Below are 26862 nucleotides of genomic sequence, written 5' to 3' on the forward strand. Positions count from 1 at the left end.
ACTCGTCACTTTGACGAGTTAGTTATCCGCACCACGACAAACGCCACGTGCACGTCATACATTGGAATATTGCACACAGATAAAGATTATGGCATTATGACAAGAACTGAAGAATATGACATGCTGTTAGTGCTGAATTTTGTGTCATATAGTATATACATGCAAACAGTATAAGCTGTATACATATTACATACAGTGTAGAATAGGTGAAATTACGGGACCCGCCATTTATTCCAATTTTTAACATGGCGACGGTATCAAAATGAAACACTTAGATAGCAATTTCAGAAGGAAATTATCTCAGGAACAACATATTAACGTGTAGAAGAAATTTGAATACGTAAAATATAGATGCGCACCCTTTTAAATGTGATGAACTATTACGCAAAATATGAAAATACGACTTTTTTTATTCAACTGGCCATATGATGACGTCACAACATCCGATTGGCAAAATGTTTACATGAATTCGTATCTACAATCCAATAGCTTCCAGAAAACGTTTTAATCGTGATTATCACATTTTATTCTTACGAGCTATTACAGATTAAAATTTACTGTAAAGATGAAATTAATGACCCACGTAATTAAAATTTTTAGGCATGATGACGTCATAAAAATTAAAATATTTTTATCTCATGCTAAAGAAAGTTGATTGACCTACACAATATATAAATGTAGGAGAAAAAGGAATACAGATAAGCGCGATGCGCTCCATTGAACGTGATGAGCAATAACGAAAGAGACAAAAATCCTATATTTTACATTCGTGTGGCCATACGATGACGTCACAATGTTTTTTTAGCCTTATTGATGCATGATCCGATATCTACAACTCATCAACTTCTAGATTTTGTAATAAAAATAAACGGTTAACGGTTTACTTTAGAAACTATGACTGTTTAAAAAAAGACATAATTTTGACGATTTTTTAAGCTTTTTCATAAAAAACGCGCACGAATTGTCTAATTCAACGTGTTCGTATGGCGTTATTTAAACTGGAAAAGGTCTAAATTGTTTTCAAAATCACTGGGAAAGGCTTGAAAAATATAATTCAAGAGAAAAAAATATGTTTTTAACGCTATGTGCGCACCGCGCGCATAAAAAATTGCGCGCCCGTGGGAATTTTTGACATGCTCAAAATGACAAGAAACGCGTAAAAAGTTGATTAGAAATTAATTTTGCGCATTTTGAAATTTTAAATGCGCGTGCGCGCGTAACTTCTTGTCAAACATGCCATTTTTAATCCGTAGAAAGTTTGCCCCTGATATGACTTAAATTTTGTCAAAGTGTCAATACTAAATGACTTTTGGTTTTTAATCTATGATCAATCATTGAAATTCATAAAATTGCGCATAAGTCACGTTGCGCAACTATGACGTCATTCAAAAATAGGAGGTGCACAACTTCACGTAAATGCCCATATGTTGTCAAAGTTATGAAATGTTATGTTTACACATTTTAGAGGAACACGACTCACAAAAAGGAAGGAAGGAAAGAAGAATAATACAGAAAACTAGATTTGAACTCGTCACTTTGACGAGTTCGGGTTATCCGCGCAAACGCAACATGCACATACGTTTAAAATATATGAACGCCGAAAATTATTATGCCATCCTATGACATGAATTAAATATGTTTACAGTGCTGAATTGTACCTATTTTGTAGCATACAGCATATTACAGTATTTACAGAATACACTGTATATGTTATATACAGTGGTAGCATAGACGAAATTACGAGACCCATCTTTTAAAGCCAATTATTAACACGATGACGTCATCAAATTGACTTATAAAGATAACTATTTTATAAGATAATTATCTAAATAATTACATTAATACAAATTTGAAGAATTTTGGGCACGTGAAAGTGAGATGCGCTCTCGTTTAAACGCAATGAACTTTTATGCAAGAGATGAAAATACGACTTTTTTTATTCAACTGGCTATATGATGACGTCACAACATCTGATTTGAAAAATGTTCACATGAATTCGTATCTACAATCCAATAGCTTCCAGAAAACCTTTTAATTATGATTATCACTTTTTATTCTGACGAGCTATAACAGATTGAAATTTACTGTAAAGATGAAAATAGGTGACCCACGTTATTTACATTTTTAGACATGATGACGTCATAAAAATTAAAATATTTTTAACTCATGCGAAAGATAGTTAATTGACCTAGACAGTATTAAAATATCGGGTGAAATGGAATACGTATAAGCGAGATGCGCTATATTTAATGTGATGAGCAATAACGAAACAGTAAAAAATCCTATATTTTACATTCGTGTGGCCATACGATGATGTCATAACATCCGAGAGGTAAAAATTCTGCATGAATTCATATCTACAATTTATCTTCTTGCATAATAAGTTAAAAAAATTGGGGGTCACCTTCGATCCTGAAGAGCTATAATAGATTCAAAATAGGCATATATTTGACAATATTTTGTAACTTTTTCAACTAAAACGCGCGCAAATGTTATAAATCAACGTGTTCGTATGACGTCATTTTAATTTGAAATGATGTCAATCTTTTTTTAAATGACTAGGAAAGGCTGGAAAATCACAATTCAAGAGAAAAAAACATGTTTTTCATGCTCCGTGTGCACCTTACGCGTAACATTTTTCGCGCGCGTGGGAATTTTTGACATGCTCAAAATGTCATGATCAGCGCAGAAAGTTGATTAGAAATTAATTTTGCGCATTTTGAAACTTTAAATGCGCGTGCGCGCGCAATTTCTTGTAAAACACGTCATTTTTAATCCATATAAAGTTTGCGCTTGATATGACTTAAATTTTCACCAAGTGTCAATACAAAATGACTTTTATTTTTTATCCTATGATCAATCATTAAAATTCATAAAATCGCGCGTAAGTCACGTTACGCAACTCTGACGTCATTCAAAATATGGAGGTGCACAACTTCAGGTAAATGTCCATATAATGACAAAGTTATACAAAAGATATATTCACAAGCAATAGGGGATATGCTGTAGACAAAAATCCGGGAAAGAAAGAAGAATAACAAAGAAGATGAAAAAGATATTTACAATCACATGGGTTATCCTGCAACTAAGTTGCGGATAACCAAAAAATATTGATCTCATACAATTACAAGGAGTTATCCGCTTGGTATACCAAGCGGATAACTAATAATAAAGTAATGCATAAGAATAGAAAGAGTAAATGAACATTTATTAGTTATCCGCTTGGTATACCAAGTGGATAACTCCTTGTAATTGTATGAGATCAATATTTTTTTTCTGTATTATTAGTTATCCGCTTAGTAGCGGATAACTCCTTGTAATCGTCCTGTTACTTTTTTTTTTTTTTTTAGTTATCCGCTTGGTATACCAAGCGGATAACTCCTTGTAATTGTATGAGATCAATATTTTTTTTCTGTATTATTCTTCTTTCCTTCCTTCCTTTTTGTGAGTCGTGTTCCTCTAAAATGTGTAAACATAACATTTCATAACTTTGACAACATATGGGCATTTACGTGAAGTTGTGCACCTCCTATTTTTGAATGACGTCATAGTTGCGCAACGTGACTTATGCGCAATTTTATGAATTTCAATGATTGATCATAGATTAAAAACCAAAAGTCATTTAGTATTGACACTTTGACAAAATTTAAGTCATATCAGGGGCAAACTTTCTACGGATTAAAAATGGCATGTTTGACAAGAAGTTACGCGCGCACGCGCATTTAAAATTTCAAAATGCGCAAAATTAATTTCTAATCAACTTTTTACGCGTTTCTTGTCATTTTGAGCATGTCAAAAATTCCCACGGGCGCGCAATTTTTTATGCGCGCGGTGCGCACATAGCGTTAAAAACATATTTTTTTCTCTTGAATTATATTTTTCAAGCCTTTCCCAGTGATTTTGAAAACAATTTAGACCTTTTCCAGTTTAAATAACGCCATACGAACACGTTGAATTAGACAATTCGTGCGCGTTTTTTATGAAAAAGCTTAAAAAATCGTCAAAATTATGTCTTTTTTTAAACAGTCATAGTTTCTAAAGTAAACCGTTAACCGTTTATTTTTATTACAAAATCTAGAAGTTGATGAGTTGTAGATATCGGATCATGCATCAATAAGGCTAAAAAAACATTGTGACGTCATCGTATGGCCACACGAATGTAAAATATAGGATTTTTGTCTCTTTCGTTATTGCTCATCACATTCAATGGAGCGCATCGCGCTTATCTGTATTCCTTTTTCTCCTACATTTATATATTGTGTAGGTCAATCAACTTTCTTTAGCATGAGATAAAAATATTTTAATTTTTATGACGTCATCATGCCTAAAAATTTTAATTACGTGGGTCATTAATTTCATCTTTACAGTAAATTTTAATCTGTAATAGCTCGTAAGAATAAAATGTGATAATCACGATTAAAACGTTTTCTGGAAGCTATTGGATTGTAGATACGAATTCATGTAAACATTTTGCCAATCGGATGTTGTGACGTCATCATATGGCCAGTTGAATAAAAAAAGTCGTATTTTGATATTTTGCGTAATAGTTCATCACATTTAAAAGGGTGCGCATCTATATTTTACGTATTCAAATTTCTTCTACACGTTAATATGTTGTTCCTGAGATAATTTCCTTTTGAAATTGCTATCTAAGTGTTTCATTTTGATACCGTCGCCATGTTAAAAATTGGAATAAATGGCGGGTCCCGTAATTTCACCTATTCTACACTGTATGTAATATGTATACAGCTTATACTGTTTGCATGTATATACTATATGACACAAAATTCAGCACTAACAGCATGTCATATTCTTCAGTTCTTGTCATAATGCCATAATCTTTATCTGTGTGCAATATTCCAACGTATGACGTGCACGTGGCGTTTGTCGTGGTGCGGATAACTAACTCGTCAAAGTGACGAGTTTCATGTCTAGTTTTTTCTTATTTCTTTCTCCCTCATTTTTGTGTCTCACGTATCTCAAAAACTTGTAAACATAACATTTCATAACTTTGTCAACATATGGGCATTTACGTGAAGTTGTGCACCTCCTATTTTTGAATGACGTCAGAGTTGCGCAACGTGACTTACGCGCAATTTTATGAATTTCAATGATTGATTATAGATTAAAAACCAAAAGTCATTTAGTATTGACACTTTGACAAAATTTAAGTCATATCAGGGGCAAACTTTCTACGGATTAAAAATGGCATGTTTCACAAGAAGTTACGCGCGCACGCGCATTTAAAATTTCAAAATGCGCAAAATTAATTTCTAATCAACTTTTTATGCGTTTCTTGTCATTTTGAGCATGTCAAAAATTCCCACGGGCGCGCAATTTTTTACGCACGCGGTGCGCACGTAGCGTTAAAAACATATTTTTTTCTCTTGAATTATATTTTTCAAGTCTTTCCTAGTAATTTTGAAAACAATTTAGACCTTTTCCAGTTTAAATAACGCCATACGAACACGTTAAATAAGACAATTCGTGCGCGTTTTTTATGAAAAAGCTTAAAAAATCGTCAAAATTATGTCTTTTTTTAAACAGTCATAGTTTCTAAAGTAAACCGTGAACCGTTTATTTTTATTACAAAATCTAGAAGTTGATGAGTTGTAGATATCGGATCATGCATCGATAAGGCTAAAAAAACATTGTAACGTCATCGTATGGCCACACGAATGTAAAATATAGGATTTTTGTCTCTTTCGTTATTGCTCATCACATTCAATGGAGCGCATCACGCTTATCTGTATTCCTTTTTCTCCTAAATTTATATATTGTGTAGGTCAATCAACTTTCTTTAGCATGAGATAAAAATATTTTAATTTTTATGACGTCATCATGCCTAAAAATTTTAATTACATGGGTCATTAATTTCATCTTTACAGTAAATTTTAATCTGTAATAGCTCGTAAGAATAAAATGTGATAATCACGATTAAAACGTTTTCTGGAAGCTATTGGATTGTAGATACGAATTCATGTAAACATTTTGCCAATCGGATGTTGTGACGTCATCATATGGCCAGTTGAATAAAAAAAGTCGTATTTTCATATTTTGCGTAATAGTTCATCACATTTAAAAGGGTGCGCATCTATATTTTACGTATTCAAATTTCTTCTACACGTTAATATGTTGTTCCTGAGATAATTTCCTTCAGAAATTGCTATTTAAGTGTTTCATTTTGATACCGTCGCCATGTTAAAAATTGGAATATATGGCGGGTCCCGTAATTTCACCTATTCTACACTGTATGTAATATGTATACAGATTATACTGTTTGCATGTATATACTATATGACACAAATTGACAGAATTCAGCACTAACAGCATATCATATTCTTCAGTTCTTGTCATAATGCCATAATCTTTATCTGTGTGCAATATTCCAACGTATGACGTGCACGTGGCGTTTGTCGTTGTGCGGATAACTAACTCGTCAAAGTGACGAGTTTCATGTCTAGTTCTTCTTTCCTTCCTTCCTTTTTGTGAGTCGTGTTCCTCTAAAATGTGTAAACATAACATTTCATAACTTTGACAACATATGGGCATTTACGTGAAGTTGTGCACCTCCTATTTTTGAATGACGTCATAGTTGCGCAACGTGACTTATGCGCAATTTTATGAATTTCAATGATTGATCATAGATTAAAAACCAAAAGTCATTTAGTATTGACACTTTGACAAAATTTAAGTCATATCAGGGGCAAACTTTCTACGGATTAAAAATGGCATGTTTGACAAGAAGTTACGCGCGCACGCGCATTTAAAATTTCAAAATGCGCAAAATTAATTTCTAATCAACTTTTTACGCGTTTCTTGTCATTTTGAGCATGTCAAAAATTCCCACGGGCGCGCAATTTTTTATGCGCGCGGTGCGCACATAGCGTTAAAAACATATTTTTTTCTCTTGAATTATATTTTTCAAGCCTTTCCCAGTGATTTTGAAAACAATTTAGACCTTTTCCAGTTTAAATAACGCCATACGAACACGTTGAATTAGACAATTCGTGCGCGTTTTTTATGAAAAAGCTTAAAAAATCGTCAAAATTATGTCTTTTTTTAAACAGTCATAGTTTCTAAAGTAAACCGTTAACCGTTTATTTTTATTACAAAATCTAGAAGTTGATGAGTTGTAGATATCGGATCATGCATCAATAAGGCTAAAAAAACATTGTGACGTCATCGTATGGCCACACGAATGTAAAATATAGGATTTTTGTCTCTTTCGTTATTGCTCATCACATTCAATGGAGCGCATCGCGCTTATCTGTATTCCTTTTTCTCCTACATTTATATATTGTGTAGGTCAATCAACTTTCTTTAGCATGAGATAAAAATATTTTAATTTTTATGACGTCATCATGCCTAAAAATGTTAATTACGTGGGTCATTAATTTCATCTTTACAGTAAATTTTAATTTGTAATAGCTCGTAAGAATAAAATGTGATAATCACGATTAAAACGTTTTCTGGAAGCTATTGGATTGTAGATACGAATTCATGTAAACATTTTGCCAATCGGATGTTGTGACGTCATCATATGGCCAGTTGAATAAAAAAAGTCGTATTTTCATATTTTGCGTAATAGTTCATCACATTTAAAAGGGTGCGCATCTATATTTTACGTATTCAAATTTCTTCTACACGTTAATATGTTGTTCCTGAGATAATTTCCTTCTAAAATTGCTATCTAAGTGTTTCATTTTGATACCGTCGCCATGTTAAAAATTGGAATAAATGGCGGGTCCCGTAATTTCACCTATTCTACACTGTATGTAATATGTATACAGCTTATACTGTTTGCATGTATATACTATATGACACAAAATTCAGCACTAACAGCATGTCATATTCTTCAGTTCTTGTCATAATGCCATAATCTTTATCTGTGTGCAATATTCCAACGTATGACGTGCACGTGGCGTTTGTCGTGGTGCGGATAACTAACTCGTCAAAGTGACGAGTTTCATGTCTAGTTTGAATATTATTTGAACACCAATAAACAATATTACTCATACAATTCCCCCCAACCACTCCAACTTCTTCCAAAAGAAATAAAGTTTTACAAGGTATTGTACAACTAGTGTTCTTCAACAACAGACCAATAAAAAACAAATGTTATTCTCAACATTTTCTTTATGGAATTAATGACTACCTCCCTTTGCATTCACTACAATATTAAAAGATCATTTTTAAATCCCTTCCAGCGATTTCGAACTTCCAACAACATCCGTTGATAAATGAGCCTTTTAAGGACCTTTAATAATGACCAACTAGATGATTCGAAAACAGTTAGTTAGCCTGCGGCAAGACAGAAACGCTCCTTTGTTCATCATCTTCACATTAGTAGGATTAACATGTGATGTTTCTTGCAATTGGAAAATTGAAATTAAGAAGATTAACTGCTTTATAAGTTTAGTCCCAGCTCATTAGGATCGATAAGAAATGATAAAAATCTTCACATTAACTACACAACCTATTGCAGCAATACCTCAACACCAACCATGAATATTTGTTATCTCATAAAAAAAATATGTTGTTTATTAATTTGCATAAATTGCATACAATTTTCATATTTGTTATTGCTTACTGTGGAAATATTTATGCCATTCCTGATGATCAAATTAATATTATATGTGGAATCTTGGCTTCCTCTCATTGTTGTATCAGTGCAACAAATGACCGGTTAAAGAATGTGTAAATCAATTGTCTTCTTATTCTCTGCAGAAGAGAAAGAGGAAGAATTTCGAAACCAATAATTGGTCGTTCTGAAAATAACGCTTAAAAATACTCAATTTCATGTAACTGTGACAAAATATAACAGTTTTATTTTATCACTGTCAGGGCCTCTTGCCAACTACCTCATGGTTTGAATAAAGAATAAATCATGAAGTATGACTTTAAAAATCGGTGAAAAGCAATGATGCAAACAACTCACATTGGTTAAAATTAGGAATATCTTGTCCCTGTATCTTTAATCTGTTGCAAAGAACATAACATTACATATTCTATTAATAATTATGTATATATTGTAAAATGTTTACAATAACTTCTCCAACCATGCTTAAATATTTTACAAAAATAACTGTAATGATCTCACATAGAAACATTTTCCTCTAGGCTAAACCAGTAATTTGCTTCTTTATATTAATGAAATAGAATGGATTTTTGTCTGGTTCAATTTAACACAGTTCGTGTTGAGCATTGTAAACTGTTGAATACAGTCAAGAAGAAATTAATCTTAATTGCATAGGAGACATAAATCTTGCACACACAAAAAAAGCAGAAGAGTCTGGGGAAGTTTTCCTACCATATTGTAGAAAAATAGCATTACCACTTGATAGAACTACTGTTTAATATTGAAGGCCTACTCAATACATTTACATGAATTAAACTGTGATTTAACACAATTGCTGGTACCAAAGATATAAGGTATATGGCTCTGATATCTAATTATTTGTGATTTGGTTGACAGACTCCAATATTTTTTACTTTCTCCCAACCTAACTCCCAGTTTTTCAAATTTTTTTCTTGGATTACAAGGATATTACTGCATTATATGTGTTATAAAATACTATATTTATGGGTATTCCCATCATATAGCCACCACTTGTCAATGCGCTCAATGATACATGTTTTTGTGTAATGAGAGCCCACAACCTACCATCTCCTATTTTTTCATATGTTGGCATGTTCACCATAAAATTACACAAAAATGCAATTCCGATGAAAAAATATTTCATATTTTTAACTGAATAACAAACATGAAATACCTATTAATTGTTAACAATCCATGTGGGCGCATCCAACATTTGATGAGAGGCGAACGATGTGAAACTAAAAATGTTTATTTGCCTTGTACTTGTTTAAACATAATTTACATGGAAATGGACAGAAAAGAATGCATTTAGAAATAATTATTTATTCAAAGAAATATTAAATTAATAATAAATATTAATACAAATTGTCAACAAGAACAAATGTTGGAATGTGTGAGAAAATCATTTGGGAAATTATACTTGAGAAATTGAAAATATCTAGGATGATTTTAAGATTATAAATATGCACTTATTACAATCCATTAGTAAGGCACACCCATATTATGTTTTCATATTACTATTAAAGTGGCCTTGACTTGACATCAGACTTTCATTTTTTTTTTTTATTAATTTGGATACCTTTTTGTTAATAATGACCCTGGATGGATGATGACAAAAATGAATTCTTTTATGTCTTTGTTATTTTTTATTTAATTGCAAGATGTGAATTAAGCTTCTATTGTCCAATAAAAAATAATGTGCTATCGAATAATTTAGTTTTACAGTCTCATACAAAAATTGAAATATTGAGTTGAGTATAGAATATTATTTTTTAGAAATGAACTAGAGTATATCATTTCATCTCATGCAATTAGTGTATAGTATAGTATATACTGTATAATATAGTATATGTATAGTACTCCTTGCCAGCATGTTTGCAATATGTCCCATAATACAGTGTCCACACTGGTGAACAATCACAATCACCTACAGGAAAAGAAAACTTTAAATATCATGGAATTCCTTTTTTTTTCAGATGCGTGTCGTTCTCCGCTTGGAATGATCACCAAGGACATAACAGATGATCAGTTAAGCGCAAGTAGCAGTAATAGTCCTGGTCACGGACCACAGTATGGAAGGTAGGTTGCATGAAATCTGAAATGAGGGCAATTGATCAGAACAGGTGAAATGGTCAAGCTTTTGCGAACTTGAAATTAATCCATAGCCAAAAAAATGACTGACTCGCTTCATTTAGTATAATAAAAGTTGTACAACAAAAACTACCTAATAGTTAAAACATTAATTTTTAAAATTAATTATGTGATTTCAATGAGATATTACCCCATAACAATTTTATTTAGAGTTTGAATTCGCGAATCATTACCTGAGGTGTTCAAACACAATGACTAATACATTAATACTTAGTGTTTCAACTGTTGTCGCGTTCATGTCTGTTCGTTGGCGTCACAATCACTGATGCAGCAAGAAGTAGCGTTTGTTTATATATAGTTACTGTATGTATTCTAAATGCAAGGCATAACAGCTGTCTGACGCTAATCCGTGGCCTAGTTCAGTCACAAACATGTGAAGTCTAGGCCACGTACAGTACATAATTCTACCTACATGTATTTTGGTCATGAATTCAACCAAAGGAGTAAGTAAAATAGGAATATTGAAATAGATACCACCAAAAATTAGGATCATTGTAAGAGTGGGAACCGCGAATATAATTGAATCCATGCATTTAGTGATCGAACCCTGCTTCCTTTCCAAAATACAAAACAGTCATCGTGGGAGTGATCGTCAATATTGATTTTTGCATCTTTTGTGTAAAAAATAACTTCCCTATAAAAGTTTTAACTACAGGTTTGAAGTCAATAATAATAATGTTTATAAAACATTGAAGTCTCTTTCAAAATAAAAAGTTTTCTGTATGATTCTGATTTGATGCCTTCATTCTGTACACAAACGTCAACTGTATTACCACTATATTTGGAATCTATATCGTGCATGGTAAATGCAATGCTGTTTGCGATTACAAATTAAAAGGTCGCTTTTTAATTAATCTGCCAGCGTGTTCTAACTTTCTTTTGTCTGGCAAGGGTTATTACGATAATAAAATAGAAAATAATAAAAAATGATAAAATACCATCGATAACTCATCAGAATGAACTCTGGGTCCAAGGAAATGTGTATAGTTTTATAGCTTTCACAAACTACTAATTTGCCATGTACTATTGTGTAAAGAAGGTAATAAAATTATTTATTATTTGTCAAAGGTGGTGTCAGTAATAAATCTGTCTATTAAACCATTTTTATGATAACTATATGGGACAAAAATTTATTAAAATAGACTTTTTCTAGACAATTATTTCACTTTTTTTCTCCTCCTAAACCTCATGACCAAAACTCGCACCATTGGGGTGTGGCACCGAATGATCATCAGTAATTAAATAGTTGTAATTAATGTTTTTGGAAACATGTATGGTTGAATATGGTAAATGTAGGTTGAATGAATTGAATTTTTCAGGGCAACACAAAACTAATGTATAAGTTATATCACTTTATTTAACCTTCTATACAGAAAGTAGTAAAAACAAGTGAGGCGTCTGTACAGCATTTTCTTCATTACCTTTTACATGTAATTTCTTTTGTAGGTTAGGTCTAGATGAAGGTGAGGGCGCCTGGTGCGTTGATGGACTTCTCAATATCAATAGTTATGAATACATGCAGGTTGACTTCCGGGAATTGAAAGTGATAACTGGTATTGGAACACAAGGTCGTTGGCATAATGGTGTAGGAAACGAGTATGCACGATATTTCCGTGTGGAATATAGAAGGAATAATGAAACGGAGAACTGGCGCCAGTATATTGGTTACTTTAATAAAAAGGTAAGAAGATAGGTATGTTTTGTAGAATATAGACATGGTCAACTGAGCATTTAAATTACATAATTATCAACCATCTTGCATCGAGCAAATTTCAAATTTATTTTTAATCAAACACATTTTTTGCAAAAACGAAATTTGTCACGCATTCATATCACAACTTATTGCATGATCATTTTTATCACTATTTGAGAGGAAATTAATAATTCAATACTAATCTAGAAAAAAAACCCCATATAAACTGCATTCCATTGAACGAAGTTTATATTCTTAAACGTTTGCTAGTGTACTGTACACACATTTATAATCCAACTACCCTTACATACAAAACTGCATCATTAGAAATATAGAATCATAGTTTAAATTTCAGTTCTAGAATAATTTACTTTTGTTACAATTAGACTTTTATACATTTACCTTTGTTTGCATTAGGAAACAGAAGTTTAATCGCCTTCATCTGTAATTGGAATTATTGAGAAAATAGTTTAATATCTTTCATAAAAAATGATAGTGTTAAAATCACTAGGTATATCTGATGAAATATCAATCAAACAATGAAACAGCCATTGTTAAAATGGAACAAATAAATTAATTTGGATCCAGGTCAGATTAAACTAGACAGTACTTTTAGAATTAACTCCTACTGCACTTAAGTTCCTCCGGCTAATGAAAATTTACATGAGGAATCATCTGACACAGATTTAAGTCTGCAATCGGGGTCAGAAGATTCCTCATGCAAATGTTCATATTCTCACTCCGAATAAAAGTCAGTATGACAACTTCCTAAAGCTTCGTTCCCACTACGACGCAACGCAAAGGACAGAACGCAATGCAAGGTGAGTTGACCAATCACAAGCGATAGATTATTTGAACAGTCGTGTGTGATTGGCCAACTCACTTGCGTTGCGTCTATGTCCTTGCGTTGCGTCATAATGGGAACCATGGCTTTACCAAGGACTTACTGAATATAAACTTAAGTGGGAAAAAACCCTAAATTATCTTGTATTCTCCAATTTCTGAATCTGGGCCAAAATATAAGTGTTTCATTTAATTAATGGGAAAGATGAGGTTCAAACCCTGAATCTTCTACTTAATAATATACAGAAATCATATCATGGTATGCTACAAGTTCAATTTTACCGGGTACTGTGGAACAGCACTAGTTTTCGCACAACGTAATACAGTAATAATAAAATGTCGATCTTATATAGCGCCTAATGCACAAAGCCTCTAAGCGCTTCACGTATGAAAACATACTCCCATAATGCATCTAGTAATCAGCGCAAAGTTGTGCTTTGACCTAACTAGGTAACCATTTGTACACCTGGGTGGATTGAGGCAAACATAAGTAAATTGTCTTGCCTAAGGATACAAGCAATGCGACGAACTTTGGATTCAAACTCACAATCTCACGATCAGTAGGCCAACCCACTGCACCACATGCCCTTACATGTGCCTCGTATTTTGTATATTTTCATTTTCTGAAATCCCCACTTGGATCGTCCTATGCATTGTTTCAATTTACCACATTAACTTGTATTTTTTTCCTAGGTGTATATGGCCAATAACAATGGCTATCAAGCTAAAGCAAGTCATTTTTCTCCACCGATTTTGACCTCCCAACTTCGAGTTGTGCCTGTCGCAGAGATTGAAAGACAAGTATGTATGAGGGTCGAGTTTTATGGGTGCTCATTTGAAGGTAAGTCTAATTAGGTTTAAATTGTTGTAATTATGTGTGTTTAATTGTACCAATTCTAATATAAACTTTAAAATGTTGTGCTGAACAATAAATTAAACATTTGATAAATTAAAATTGTTACTATAAACAAATAATAATAATATAAATTGAATAAATCTGGATAGGCAATTGATAAGTAAGTCTGAGCCACCTTGAAACATAGATTCAGGAGTGGCTTTTGCGTTTGGGCCAGCTCATGCAGTGAACAATGACCAATGGCTTGCAAATCATTGATGCTTCATTGTTTAGAATTATATCTGGACTCGATCAAGGAGCGACCTAAAGCTCTGTCTACACTATCAAACTGTGACAAAAAAATGATGATGTCATATCACTACCATATTTGGGCACATCACACTTTTTTGTCAAACTAGTTTGATACTGTAGACAGAGTTTAAGACCCAATTATAAGTGTGATGTGGCCATATATGGACATGATGATGTCATATCACTACCATATTTGGGCACATCACACTTTTTTATCAAACTAGTTTGATAGTGAAGACACAGTTTAAGACCCAATTATAAGTGTGATGTGGCCATACAGTATATGGACATGATGATGTCATATCACTACCATATTTGGGCAGATCACACTTTTTTTGTCAAACTAGTTTGATAGTGAAGACAGAGTTTAAGACCCAATTATAAGTGTGATGTGGCCATATATGGACATGATGATGCCATATCACTATCATATTTGGGCACATCACACTTTTTTTGTCAAACTAGTTTGATAGTGAAGACAGAGTTTAAGACCCAATTATAAGTGTGATGTGGCCATATATGGACATGATGATGTCATATCACTATCATATTTGGACACATCACACTTTTTTTGTCAAACTAGTTTGATAGTAAAGACAGAGTTTAAGACCCAATTATAAGTGTGATGTGGCCATATATGGACATGATGATGTCGAATCACTACCATATTTGGGCACATCACACTTTTTTGTCAAACTAGTTTGATAGTGAAGACAGAGTTTAAGACCCAATTATAAGTGTGATGTGGCCATATATGGACATGATGATGTCATATCACTACCATATTTGGGCACATCACACTTTTTTTTGTCAAACTAGTTTGATAGTGAAGACAGAGTTTAAGACCCAATTATAAGTGTGATGTGGCCATATATGGACATGATGATGTCATATCACTACCATATTTGGGCACATCACACTTTTTTTGTCAAACTAGTTTGATAGTGTAGACAGAGTTTAAGACCCAATTTTAAGTTTTAATTTAAAGGATTAATAGAAATGAATATTATTGTTTGTTTTTATTTACAGATAAACTGATATCATATGATATGAATCAAGGTGATTTTCATGGTGAATACGATCTAGAAGATAAATCTTACGATGGTGCCAAAACCAATGGGTATCTGCGTAATGGACTTGGCCTGTTGATTGACAGTATGACCGGTGCCAGTGACTTCAGACTCAGCCCCTCTAACTTTCCTGCTGCCTTTGAATGGGTCGGCTGGGAAAACAGCACAAACCCGAACCCAATAGTAATATTCCAGTTTGAAACGATCAGAAATTTCTCAGAAGTGCAATTTCATTTCAACAACTTTTTCTCAGAGGGAGTAAGTATCCCCAGCCACATACGAATCCATTTTGGAGTCGACGAAGGTTATTACTACACACGCGATATAGTGGAGAATATCCCGGTTGATTTTGAGCATTTGGATACCCGGTGGATCACCGTTAAATTACAACACAGGATTGGACGGTTTCTTAAGTGTACATTCTTCCATGGCAACAGATGGCTTCTTCTTGACGAGGTATCATTTTTGTCAGGTGAGTGTTCAATTTCGGTTTGTATTTTCTGATGAATATTTAATCGACGCAAACCCTGAGGCTTGTTACGAGTCATATCAAAATCGTCTATTGTTACACGTATTAATGGTTTTATCATCACGCAGGGAAGCAAAGAACTTTTTGACTGTTCTATCGGGAAAAGTCAACAAAGGCAATTTTCAAATGCAATTAAAATGTGAGCAAAATATTGATAGAGATGTCGGTATATTGAGTCATCGTCACGGTTCTCTTTCCCAACATGGAATTAGATACAGCTATCATTCATGATGACTAGTACTGCATATCATCCTAAAATTAAATTATACCCTTATAGTGTATGAATTAAATTAATAAAACCTGAAAAGTGTTAATATTTTCCTTATGTATCTGTCAGGCTTTGAGATTTTCTCGATGTGGTTCTACCACTATGCCTTACCCCTTGTTCAGTCCACATTACAATTTATACAGTCTACTCTCCTAATACCAGACTGTCTGAAAACTTGAAACTTTTTCAATACTAAACATTTCTCTAGATTACAATTAATATACACAAGATACTAGAATTTCTGGAATCAGATATATTAGGCCAGCCTGAAGTGTCTTGTATTGGGAGAGTTAATTGTATATACGTTGTAAACATTCTACTAAACAACATTGTGACATTTTTGTAAGAGAATCGTAATAATTTGGTCAACTAATCTTTTTTCTTTTCTCATCATTTTTTTTCTGCATGACTTTTTTTTTTCTGGCTCAATTATTGTGTATCACAGAAGAGTACAAAGGAGCTGTATCCATGACAACAGTTGAATCAACATCAACCATTGCCTCAGAGTCCATGATAGGTGACAATTGACCTTTTACTTTCAGACTTTTTCACCCAAATTTTGAATAATTCTACTAATAATACAATTTTCATTTTTTTCATCAGCTTTGTGTTAATGAAAAAACTGTTTTATCTGTTATATATTGTTGGGTTTTTTGTTTGTTTTTTTTTCTACTATCTATCTTTCATAAAACAAAAACAGAAATGAAAAGCAAAAATTAAATGCTGTAAATATGGAAAATATGGAGTATTTTCTTGTATTGTCTTATGATGAAGAGAGATGGTAGAGAAATAGTTTTTAAAAGCACCTAAAATGTAATGTTGATTTAAATGCAGTTTATCCTCTCATAACATACTTTACTTAATGTGCTCAGTACTCTTTCCAAGAAACACTAATCAATATGATCTGAAAATCAAATATTATATGTAAATACATTTTGCAGAATTTAATTTTTCCATTCAACAGTCTGAATAAAAAGTATATTTCCAAATTTGGTTAAATTACTGATAAGATAAAATGCAATTTTCATTGATTTATAAAAACAGTATACAGTATTATGATTTCAAAAGAAGAATTTGTTATGAGTTGAGATGATATTGGTGCATTTAAATTGATATATTAGTTGTCCTTAGTGTAGCCTAACCCACAAAATCCATTTTCAAATTATTTTATTTAATTCTAGGTTTTATCATCATTCTATATCATGATTTCTTTCATTTACTTTCGCTTCCATTTCATCGCTGATATTTTTCAATTCTTTCATGCACGTCTTCAGCTAACCTTTGACCCCATAGATTTCAACTGGATTAAAGAACCAGGAATTACACTGCATCTACCATCCTGCTAATCACATTTTCAAAAGTGCAATAATGCGCACTATTTAATGGCCTTGTCGTATTTGCACATTATATGTTATTTAAATACACCCTAAAGGCGTATAGTAATATAACTATCGCCATTAAATTGTGTACCGTATATATTTGCTGAGGATATTTAAACATGTTCAAACTAACACTATATATTTGTATATACCTGTGTACATATATGAATTGTTTTATAGCATGTATTTACAATTGTTATACGCAATTATTGAAAAGCAATTTAAATCCTTTTCGTGTTTCTTCTTCTCCTTATATTGCACTTGGTGTATTATGATATTATCACTTAAAATATATGTATTTAAATTGTTTGTGTGCTGTGTTATATATTAGCTCGTTTATATTTTCCAATTCTTAAAAGTTTTGAAACATTAGTTTTTTAATATCTGCAAATGCTTTTCAATTTTGCAAATGTCAACATCTTTTCATTTTAATGAGTGGAATTAAGAATGTGTATGATTTATGGTTTTGAAGATATTGATGGGGTGTTAAAATCTACTCTGCTTTTAACATTGATAGAAGAGGATTCTTAAAACAATTTTTATGCGACTATTTTTCAAAGTGCTAAAGCTTTCTATACATACAGTATTTTGTAGTATAACAGATAGGCTGATTTGGTGTGCACGATTATATTTGCTTGAAAATTTATCTTGCCGTTTGTGATTTAGAAACAAATTCATTTATGTGAAGTATTTACATTTAATAGTAACTATACACTACTGAATCAAATTAACAGTCTAATATATTATGAGGTGTAGCTCTCTCAATAGATACAAAATAACAATGATCCTGGTACACTCAGTTGCTATATCTCAAATTGAAATAGCATTTAAACATTAAATTTAATTACATGAAAATAAATAGTCCAGATGTTTTTTAGAAACATCACAAAAAATACTATTAGGCCTATTTATGAGATTGGTGCATTACCCTCAAATAATGGGTGCAAACCCTCAAATATGACCCTTATACTTTGTAATAAATGGCTGGCCTGGACTAGATTCATATACGGTAATATATCATTTTATAAGGAGATGTTTTTTACCTGTTTTCAGCCTTACAATATCCTTTTAGAGGTTATATTTATCTATAACCATATCATTTTCTTTTTATGGTCATGGATTTTTTAACGTGATTATATTATGCCTTTTTTTTATATTGTAGTATAGTTTTTAATTGCTACTGTTTCGGAAATTGCATCTCACTTTGCCAGACAAAGTGTCTACTCTATTAAAATTGATCGTGCTATACTTTTAAAAATTTTATTAAATAACAATAGGTTGGTATTTTGAATGTATGGATCAATAACACACAGAAGTATGCATAATGAATTTATGAATATGATATTGCCAGTAGATTATTAAATTTCTAGTAAAAAAACTTCTAGGCAACGCCTATACAAAAACATAATGTTTAGAATCTTTAATAAAATATCTTGGTTTAGTTTAATAGAGGAAAGTGGCGAACCGAGGTCTACATTTTAGCTTTGTTTTTTCAAAATTCAATTTTTTAAAATTTTATTTTAATCATTTCGGCAATAGACATTCTTCCATTTTTCTCATCTGAACTCTAAATCTAAAACTTTGCATTATATTATTTTTATGTAGTTTTTTGCTCATTAAAATATGCTAATGTGTCCCGCAGGAATTGCTGATGATTCAATAAAGACATTTGGGAAAAATGAGTTTAGATGAGTTTGTGATGAAATCTTGGGGGAGTCATTAACGCAATGAGAACAATTGATGACCACAGTGGTGTGTTTAAATGGTATTATATGAAGAGTTGAGGGCAATAGTGCACAATAGAGATATGATGTAATAGTAGCTTAAATAAAATACAATGCGAATAGATGGTTTAAGTTGAATAGTACGTTTCATTTACCTTCAGATTGTGTAAATGTAATTGTGCACAATAGAGATGGTGTAATAGTAGATTAAATATAATGCAAATAGATGGTTTAAGTTGAATAGTATGTTTCATCTACCTTCAGATTGTGTAAATGTAATAGTTCACAATAGAGATGGTGTAATAGTAGCTTAAATAAAATACAATGCGAATAGATGGTTTAAGTTGAATATTTCATTTACCTTCAGATTGTGTAAATGTAATTGTGCACAATAGAGATGGTGTAATAGCAGATTAAATTTAATGTGAATAGTATGTTGAATAGTACGTTTCATTTACCTTCAGATTGTGTAAATGGAATAGTGCACAATAGAGATGGTGTAATAGTAGATTAAATATAATGCAAATAGATGGTTTAAGTTGAATAGTACGTTTCATCTACCTTCAGATTGTGTAAATCTAATAGTTCACAATAGAGATGGTGTAATAGTAGATTAAATATAATGCAAATAGATGGTTTAAGTTGAATAGTATGTTTCATCTACCTTCAGATTGTGTAAATGTAATAGTTCACAATAGAGATGGAGATGGTGTAATAGTAGCTTAAATATAATGCGAATAGATGGTTTAGGTTGAATAGTACGTTTCATCTACCTTCAGATTGTGTAGATGCAATAGTTCACAATAGATATGATGTAAATAACATGTTTTCAATTGGTTTACTAATTTTGTAGGCAATATCAAAGTATTGAAATCATTTTGAAATTCTTTAGCTTTTTTTTATCTTTTAAATTTCAACCCATTATACTAACACAAGCATATCATTCACGCAGTAGAAGTAGTTACATTTCAACCATTTTTAAAATTCATTAGATTATTTAATTATTATGTCATTGTTTTTACTATAAACATTTTTTTCGTGATTTTTGCTAACAAAAGAGAAAATAGTCTGCTTAGTTCATGAAATATGAAGCTGTCCATGCTATACTAAGGTGAATTTTCATCATAACTGTTCATATGCATTATGAATTTGAGAAATTTAACCAGGTGATAGATTGTTCAAAAATCTGGATTTGAAATTTGACCCCAAAATATGTTTTAAAATTGGGATAAAACTGTTAAATTATGCCGACATTTTTAGCATTAATGTTAAGTGATAAAATCGGTTAAGTTTACTTTATTTAACGGAAGGTCAAAGACAATATTCTTACCTGGGAATACTGGGAACAACCAGGTGGGAATCCACAATATTTTAAGAATCAATGTTGCGATTAAAATCTCACATAATCTTTTCAATTTTATGCAACACAATTCTTGTTTGCGTGCTGAATATGTTTATAATAATGTGTTGTATAAGCACACCCTTAGACGCCTCCATGTGTTAGCAATACACTTCATGTTATCATCCTTATAAGCCTTGAAAAGTATGTATTTAGGAAGGATGAGGAGAATGAAGGGGTTGGGATAGGAGATCATACAGAAACAAATGGAGGCCAAATTACATTGAAAGTGCATTAGTTAGTTCAAGGAGGATTTCAGTCCATCATAACTAAAATAATTATGAAATTGGCAAAATTCTTCTACTGTATATATTAGTCATTGTGAACATTAAATATTTTATTATATATGGCAACAATTATTAATTTGGTAAAAACTCCAAACATGTGTCAGAAACATCAATCAAACACATCATATCATTTTTAAAACATTGTTTCACTTCGTAGGTGAAAGTTTTAAAATATGATTTTAACACATACAGGATTATTTATAGGAAGAACATTTTCAGATTAATTAATTAATTAAAAATCATTATCATATCTCTAGGTCGTTGACTTTTTATTTAGTTGGTAAGGTCAAATCGTGATACCTATGGTGGTGTGTTCACTTGTGTAATTATAACACAGCCTTGGGTTGCGATGTGTTTCCTTATTTGCTTGTAATTTTTATCACAATTTAATTTTGCATTTTGCGAATAAGCTTTACAACGAGATGTTTTGGTACTGTTTTCTTATTTACTGAGAAACTGCAAGAGAGTACATTGTTTGCAACTGTACTGGCTGATTGTTTTAGTTAGTTTGCCAAAAAATAAACTATGATTGAACAATCACACATTTCATGAATTCAGATTTTGTGCACATAGAAGTTGCGTAAACGACAGAGCAGTTGGTAATGCAGAGAGTAATATAGCAAAGGTGACCATAGCGTGACAGTGGATAGGTATTGCAGTTAGAAGGGAATTTAGTTGAAGAAGGATTTGCAGTTGAACAGGGATTGCAGTTGAAGAAGGATTGCAGTTAAACAGGGATTGCAGTTAGAAAGGATTGTAGTTGAACAAGGATTGCACTTAAACAAGGGTTGCAGTTAAACAGGGATTGCAATTAGAAGGTATTGCAGTAAACAGGGATTGCAGTTAACAGGGATTACAGTTAGAAGGGATTGTAGTTGAACAAGGATTGCAGTTAAACAGGGATTGCAGTTAGAATGGATTGTAGTTGAACAAGGATTGCAGTTGAACAAAGATTGCAGTTGAACAAGGATTGCAGTTAACAGGGATTGCAGTTGGAATGGATTGTAGTTGAACAAGGATTGCAGTTAAACAGGGATTTCAATTAAACAGGGATTACAATTAGAAGGGATTGTAGTTGAACAAGGATTGCAGTTAAACAGGGATTGCAATTAGAAGGGATTGCAGTTGAACAAGGATTGTAGTTGAAGGATTAGAACAGGGATTGCAATTAAACAGGGATTACAGTTGGATAAGGGTTACCGTTGGATAGGGGTTGCAATTGGACAGAGATTGCAGTTAGACAGGGATTAAAAGTAGACCAATATTACAGTTCGACAGAGATTAGGCCTAAAATTATACAGGGATTGTAGTTGGACAGGAAATACAGTTAGACAAGGATTACAGTTGGACAGTGAAAAGTGAATAAATGTTGAAAAAATGTGAACAGAGATTACAAATACATGTGGAACAGTAGCTTAAATGTGAACAGAGATTACAAATACATGTGGAACAGTAGCTTTAAATGTGAACAGAGATCACAGTTACTGTACAGGTGGACCAGGCTTAAATGTGAACAGAGATCAAAATTACAGGTGGACCAGGCTTAAATGTGAACAGAGATCACAATTACAGGTGGACCAGTTTTAAATGTGAACAGAGATCACAATTGCAGGTGGAGATTGCCTAAATGTGAACAGAGATTACAAATACAGATGGAACAGTAGCTTAAATGTGTCTGTGTAGTAGCAATGGTACAAACAATTTATCTGATGCAGTTATATATTTGATGCTCATCTGAGACAAGTTACAAATTGCGTTACTTATAAGATCGCTGTAAAATCCTTGTAATCCCTATTGATATCATTGTAATGGATGTTGTAAACTTGCAAAGTTTTGAAGGTAATCACACTATGTCAGGTATATTGCAGCACGTTAAATCCTTTTTTATACAATATGTCAAGCTGGGACTTCAATTATATCACAGCTAAGCTGCTCATAATAATATATATCACAAACTTTATTCTTTATTCTAATATTTATATATATTGATCCAAAGGCAAATTACTGAAAAAATGACAATGCTGGGTATCAGTGGCTGAAAAAAAAAAGAAAAAAGCAAAAAGCTAAATCAAAACGATAAAGTAAAAGAGATATATATATAGGCTACCACATTTATATAGTTCTGAAAAGAACTGTTGAGTTTCTCGATGATTCAATGAATATGCGTTGGTCGTCCAAGTAAAAATGCAATTATATAATATGTCTTATTTTATATCTGTCTATCATTTTTATTTTTTTGTAATTTTTTTATGAAAGAAATTATTTCCAAATTAACATTAAACTGACCCATTGAAATGGACTAAAAAATGTAAATATACTAGTAATATATTGGTATATAGTAATGCAGCTTGAATGTTGAAATTAAAGTAATATGTGTATTTTTTCTGTGTAAAACATAAAATTCATTGCTAGCCTTTAATGGAAACACATACGCATAAATAAGAATTACTGGGAATCATGTTCAGTCTCTAGTGTAGTTAAAATTGATACCTATTTATTTGTGTAGCATAATGTATAGTAACGCAAGAGGAGACAGCATCAGTGTTTTACTATTCAAATTACGACAACATTATTTCCATAGGTATACTCTACTTTATTGGTTTTAGAAATATATGGAGGAATATATAGAGTTTTCTGGATATAACTTAAACATTTAACCATAATGCAAAGAGCAAATAAATATTTTCTATGCATTGTTTAATAATGTACTAAAAGATTTTGATTATACTGTTTTTTTTGTATATTCATTTCATACTTTCTAACTAATATTTGCCATAATTTACTTTGATAAATATATATTATTTTAATTTAAAAACTTTGCCTTAAGTAGGTAATTTAATTTACAGGTGTGTGAATTGTGCAGCTACTGTTTATTTTCTATCGTGACAAGCTGCGATGTGTAAAATAAATATTTTTAAGAGTAATCTTTTATGAAGTCATTAAATTGTGTAGTTAAAACTGTTTGTTTGAATGTCAATACTGAACGTTGTCACCGATATCCAAACTACTGGATAGTAATACATTAAGCTTAACTTGAGTAACGGCGTTAACGATCAAACTACCAGCCAACAGATATTGCATCTGTACGTTTTATGGCATCTACTTTACTTAATGGTGTTATTCAATAAGGAAATTGAATATGTGATTCTTAAATCCAGGCTGGCTTGAGTGGCGAGCATTTCTGTAATATCTCAAGTCATATTTACTTATCTGTGTCAGGTTTCTTGGACGGCGTAAATGAAAATGTAACCGCAACAATTTTCTGCAAACCACAATTTAATTGGCAAGGTGATCAGAATGGACAGTTAGATAAATTGATGATCGTGCAAAGATAAAATGTTCAATGTAATCTAATAGATGAGTAATATTGAAGAATTTCCAAGAATATGAATAGTTTATTTATTGTATTTTGTTTTTAAGTTTGTTTTTTGGTTGGGGTTTTTTAGGAGGGGGAAGGGAGAGGGTGTAAAAATTATTGTTTATTTTGAAATTGAGTGTTTAGTGTTGACACTGGTTTCTGTCACTATTTCTGCAATGAGGAGTTTCATGTTATCTGCACTGATCTCTTGCACAAAAATATATCTAAATAGTCTTTTCAAATGTTTTTTTTTCTGTTCTTCCTTCTTCTGTTTTGAGTTTTTGTCAATTGTTAATGTTTCACTGGTACTGGTTATCTTACACAGATTTTCTGCACAGCAAATTATAATTTGAAACTCTTATTTCCAGATTATTCTACTCTTTTCTTATTAGTTCATTTCTTTCTCTTTGCTAACTTTATTCTATGTATATTCAGTATAATGAACACATATCTTTTTTTTATACAGAGGTCAGTGAAGGACTTGATCCTCAAGATAATTCATGGGTTCCTAGTGGTGCTACGGACATTCCACCGTGGGATCCAAATCGTACATTACCAGACAGAAAAGGTGGACAAGGTATTAATATGTTTTTATTTAGGCCTACATTGTGATTAATTTATTTGGGATGTTTTAAACTGGAAACTAGCAAAATCTATCTATTTATAGGGGAAAATTTACTTTTGAAAGAAAAAATGAAATTTCACACATTTTTTAACAAAACCATACCTACACCTCCACAGTGCGATTATTAGTGGTTGATTGTTACGTTAGTGGGTGATACAACAGTGAGTGGGAATCCACAAACTTTTTGTTTCACTTCTCCTTGGCATTCTGAAACAGTGTTGTACTATTACACAAAACTAGCATGATTTCATAGTGGCTGTATTGTATGCTCCTATTGATTTTCAATAGCCTGTGCCTTGTAGCAGTTGCTGAAAATACTTCCTTAGAGTATGTTAATTTGTATGACTTCACATAATAGTTTGAGGACTGTAACCCTGGACTAGGCCTTCACTAAGTTCCACTCCCATGAGACCTTCAGTAACACTTTTGCTTGCTGAATGTCAAAACTGCCATTTGATCAGTGACATAGCTAGGGAGGAAATACACTGAGGTACAAGGATGCCTGCAAGCAGGGAAACATGTACATATATTCACACATATCTGTCCTTAGAGGTAGCCAGTAGTCTGCTTGGGCCTAGAATTTGCTAAATTCATTCATATTCAAATGACCTGTGCTCCAGCATGCTACCAATTAAACTTAAATCCCTAAGCCAACAGGAGTCATCATACTTGTAATTAACCATTTGAACATTAGAAACAAATCTCAAGGCCAAAATAAAAAATGTAGCCAATGTCCTTAAAAGAACATTATTATTAATAAATGTTAGGCCTATAATTCAAGGTTGAAACTTTCAAATTAAAAAAAATACTGTATAACAAATCACATGTATTTTGAAAACACAATATACTGACCATGTTGCTATTGTAGTTGGAGGAAACTATTTCTACTAATATACTAAAATCCATCACAATCATGAACATAGTAGAGGGTGGATATGTGTGACATGACCCTTCTCAATTTTTTCTACTCTGTGGTTTTAACACTCAGCAAATGTCATGAAAGTTAGATTACCTTACTATGTGAAACATTCAATCGAAATAAAAGTCAATATTAAAAAACCAGATGTGTAAAAGTTAAATTTAATTTTTCATATAGTAATGGTAGTATAAAAAGTAATTCCAGATTATAGGAAGGCCAGCATATGGGTGTTGTTTCTCCACCCCCTTCACCCTGCAACCAATGTTGATGAATTAGATATATAACGATGTCATTCATAGATTATTATTGGTTAAATTCAAACAAAAGAGATTCAGTAATATAGAATTTTCTGTTACTCCTTTCAAATTATTCATACCTGATTTTGGCCTTAATCGGCTAAATGATAATTAAATACTGTAAATAAAATATGATGTTGTTATTATTTATACATATTAAACACTATGAATCACAGATGACTTGAATTTAATTATTACCTGTACTTTAAATAACTCAAAAAGTGCTTTAACTCTTTTATTAATTAATTTTGTTTATCTGTTCCAAAATTATTTATGTAATTATTATTAATCCAAAATAAATTTAATGAACAAAACAAAAATGCAAATGAGTACGAGTGGATTGATTTAAAATAATACTGATAACGTGAAAGCCAACGACAACAATACCAGCAAAAAGAATTTATAAATAAAATAAACAAAATTATGAAAGAACAAAATTGAGTATTGTGATATTTATTTTATTTAATAAACATGGTGATGCTATGTATGTTTTTATATTATTATTAATAAATTAGTAATATTAGCATATTAGAAAGAACAAAATTGAGTATTGTGATATTTATTTTATTTAA

At 31.9% G+C, this 26862-nt stretch overlaps 1 protein-coding gene across 6 annotated transcripts in view; it reads left to right on the top strand.

Annotated features, from left to right (window-relative positions):
- Positions 1-26862, top strand: part of LOC144838659 (discoidin domain-containing receptor 2-like) — a 77798-nt gene that overhangs the window by 31428 nt on the left and 19508 nt on the right. For 5 of the 6 annotated variants that reach the window (XM_078694089.1, XM_078694090.1, XM_078694088.1 and 2 more), the window contains 6 exons: positions 10579-10681; positions 12200-12434; positions 13983-14130; positions 15466-15978; positions 16749-16820; positions 24917-25027. In XM_078694089.1, the coding sequence (XP_078550215.1) occupies positions 10579-10681; positions 12200-12434; positions 13983-14130; positions 15466-15978; positions 16749-16820; positions 24917-25027 (1182 nt within the window). The remainder of the gene's footprint in view (positions 1-10578; positions 10682-12199; positions 12435-13982; positions 14131-15465; positions 15979-16748; positions 16821-24916; positions 25028-26862) is intronic. The other variant, XM_078694094.1, reaches the window with a different exon arrangement.

The sequence above is a fragment of the Antedon bifida genome, chromosome 3 (assembly GCF_963402885.1).
Source record: "Antedon bifida chromosome 3, ecAntBifi1.1, whole genome shotgun sequence".
NCBI classification, from domain to species: Eukaryota; Metazoa; Echinodermata; class Crinoidea; order Comatulida; family Antedonidae; genus Antedon; species Antedon bifida.